The sequence below is a fragment of the Argentina silus genome (assembly GCF_951799395.1).
Source record: "Argentina silus genome assembly, chromosome: 4".
Lineage (NCBI taxonomy): Eukaryota > Metazoa > Chordata > Actinopteri > Argentiniformes > Argentinidae > Argentina > Argentina silus.
In genome coordinates, this window is record NC_139658.1 from 21,867,006 (window position 1) to 21,870,520 (window position 3,515).

At 44.5% G+C, this 3,515-nt stretch overlaps 1 protein-coding gene across 7 annotated transcripts in view; it reads right to left on the reverse strand.

Moving 5' to 3' along the window:
• Positions 1 to 741, reverse strand: part of kcnq2b (potassium voltage-gated channel, KQT-like subfamily, member 2b) — a gene marked incomplete at both ends in the record, with an annotated part of 41,017 nt that extends 40,276 nt beyond the window's left edge. For all 7 annotated transcript variants that reach the window (XM_083667564.1, XM_083667563.1, XM_083667558.1 and 4 more), the window contains one exon: positions 446 to 741. In XM_083667564.1, coding sequence (XP_083523690.1) covers positions 446 to 741 — 296 coding nt within the window. The remainder of the gene's footprint in view (positions 1 to 445) is intronic.
• Between the last annotated feature and the right edge of the window lie 2,774 nt (positions 742 to 3,515).

The following is a 3,515-nucleotide window of genomic DNA, read 5'->3' on the forward strand; positions in this document are numbered from 1 at the left end:
ATAACACTATCATGTGGCGTAAGGCGCTATAAATAAATAAATAATTTGAAATCGAGGTATAGCGAATGATTCCTATGATTCTTTCAATCTTCACAATTCAGAGTCTGCGGTCATTCATGAGTCAACCTACCTTGCAGGCTAAACTGGTTATTGCAATATCAGCCAATACTAATAACGTGTTGTCTACATTTTAGAATATACTTTTGCGATGATATTAAATCGATAAAGACATAGGCTCATCAACATAAAACTGACAGTAAGCGCAATTTCCCCAGGCACTTGCAATTCAATCGCCTTGACGTTTTCAGTGCCTTCATAACAAAACAATAATGGAACAATGATTCAGACGCCTCACGCCTCCTGAGACAGCCAGGCTTGTTTAGCTCCCACACCGACTGCATAAACCCACTAGAAGTAAACAATCTTTAACCAACAATATACTCACACATAAGCGTGATAGATAAACGCCCATCCTCTCGGTCTCTCCAAAACATTGTAAAGAAAATTCTGTAGTCTTCTGTAGAAGGCATTTCTCTTTGGAGGTTTCGCTTTGCCGGAGATGCTGGATCTCTGTTTGCTGAGGATGCTGCCCCGCTTGGTTTCCTCGGCACTCGCTATCAGCAGCGCCCCATCCTTGCTCGTATCCGGAGCCCCAGCCTCTAGCCCGACAAAGCCCACTTTCAGCTTCTTCTCCGCGGCTGGACCGGGGTACACCCCGCCGTTGCGGGATTTCTGGACCATTGTGAAGCCAGTACTGTCATGGGGAGCGGGGAGGAGATGTGTTCCAGTCTCTACCAGGTAGCAGCATCGCCGCGGCTGGGCGTGAAGCGGTAGGATCCGTACAGTGATACCCTGCTTCTCTGAGAAGCCAATTGAAACGCAGGGAAGAATCTGCGATGAGCACAATTCTCCCACCTCAGCGTCTTCCGGCCACCTGACACATCAGGAATGAAGAAACATGTCGTCAATTATTAGGAGAGAAGACACACCACTGAGAGGAAATTACTGCTTCACATGTGATGATTTGTAGGCTACTGTGAACAAACCAATAAACAAAGAAACAAAGAAATTAATTTGTGAGATAATGAAGAGACAAGCTGGTTTGCCACCTGCAGTGGTAATAGTAATGGGCCAATCAGGAGGATTTGTCTAGCACCTTTTCTAGCCCTGAAGGCCAATGACAGCATGCATATGATTTCTTTATGCTGCCTTGTATCAAAAACAGATCTGATTGCAGTTGTATTTTCTGTAGAGGTTTTCCCATGTATTCCGAAGAGAGCCTCATTGTGTGTGTGTGTGTGTGTGTGTGTGTGTGTGTGTGTGTGTACCAAGTGTGTGTTGCTGTGTGTGTGTGTTTACTGAATTTCTGCCTATCCTTCAGCCTCCCCAAGGCCCAGTTCTCCAGAGAAACCTTCTACTGACATGACCAAGCACCTTTTCCTGCCATTATGTGTGTGTGTGTGTGTGTGTGTGTGTGTGTGTGTGTGTGTGTGTGTGTGTGTGTGTGTGTGTGTGTGTGTGTGTGTGGTGGGTGGGTGGGTGGGTGTGCATGCACAAGTGTGTGTGTGTGTGTGTGTGTGTTTGCGTTGCCTGTGTGTGTGTGTGTGTGTGTGTGTGTGTGTCTGTGTGTGTGTTTACTGAATTTCTGCCTATCCTTCAGCCTCCCCAAGGCCCAGTTCTCCAGAGACATAGGCTGAAACCTTCTACCCGGTAGTCTGACAGGACCAAGCACCTTTGACTGCCATTATAACCCCTCCTCCCCAGCCCCCCCACCCCCTCCCACCATCACGTGACCACCTCAGTGATAAGCTGTCATGGTCCTCAGAGGTGACTGATGGTCTGGAGGTTGGGATAGCCAATAGGCTATAACATAGATAGCGGTGTGGCGGTATTGATATTCAATATAGACTGTAGGTGGAGGGAGAACATATAGGGTCCTCAGGGAGGACAGAGAGAACAGAGTGTCCTAATGTGTTCTCATGTGAATATCTTATTACACTCACCGACACTCCAGCGGAGGCTGGTGTTAATACGAACTTCTCACTCCATCCCAGGCATTACAATGAGCCTGTCGCTTTCCACCTCCACCAGCCTCCCCTACACTCACTCTCCCATCATCATCAACAGCAACAGAGGTAGGATGTTGTTGCCACAGCATAACACATGTCTGGGGGCCACCACCAGGCAATATCCAGTGTGTTGGGCTCTAATTTATTTCATTTTATTGAACCTTTGTGTATCCAGGTTAGTCTCATTGAGATGAAATCTATTTTTCATGAGAGACCTGGTCCAGGACAGCCGCCAGGCTGCAGCAGCTCAGCTCGTTGATGACCTCGTTCCCCGACACTTCCACCCAAGTGTGCGAACGGTCCGGTCAATCAACGCGTCAAACTTGGCCTTCATTTAGCCAATAGAAAGACGGTTGAAAACGGACAGCGCGTAGCCATTGGTTTTAGATTAGATTAGAGTAGATTCAACTTTATTGTCATTGTGCAGAGTACAAGTACAGAGACAACGAAATGCAGTTAGCGTCTAACCAGAAGTGCAAAAAAGCAGAAAAGTGCAGTGTGAACAGTATATATTTATTTCACATCAGTCGCCAGGCGACGAGGTTAGGTTAGGACAAGGTGAAGGGAGGCAGGTCTTTATTTCTTTTGAGCAAAGAAACCGAGAGGCGATTGATCTGTGTTTAGGAAAGCACTACGGAATGTTCACTGGACCTCTCGTACACAGGTCTACAGTCTGTTTGTCTGCATGTAGGCTACCTTTTTGTTGTTGAAAATGATTTATTACGTTGCGTCAAGAGTCAAAACTGTATGTACTGTGTACAGCCCCTTGGGTACACGATCAATAATAGAACGTAATAGCATATCAAAAGGAAAAGGAAAAGGCGTGCTTGAATCTAAATAAGGTTATGTTTTGATTAATGTGTCTTTGGATGCCAATCAGACAATTTTTGTCAGCTGGGGCTTTGGAAATGAAGACATATCCCGTGGTTCTGGCTTGAGTGTGTAATACTCACTGCTCATTATGGCAAGGCAAGGCAACTTTATTTATATAGCACATTTCATACACGAGGCAGATTCAAAGTGCTTCACATAAAAACATGTCATGCAAGAAAATGAAATAAGAAAAGAGTAAAGATATAAAAAATAAAACAAATGCATTAAACCATCATTTATTTTTCTATTTGAGATTGCTGGCCATATTATTGACTTATTGCATGATAGTATATTTTCAACATAAATAAAACATTTATATTCATCAAAAACATGAATATTCATCAAAAGCACACGTAGATATTTCATATCTGGAGTAAAGCCATTCAGTACTTTGAACATATGCAAATTGAGTTTAAAAAAGTAATACTCTACATTAATTATGAAAGAAGGGTTTTCAGCGGTCAGACCTGCCTGTGACAGCTAATACATGGCTAATATCCCGGTGTACAGGCGAGTGGTATCAAGCCCTCTCTCTGGCTTATAGGTGCTGGCGTGGTTGGTTTCCATCTCTCA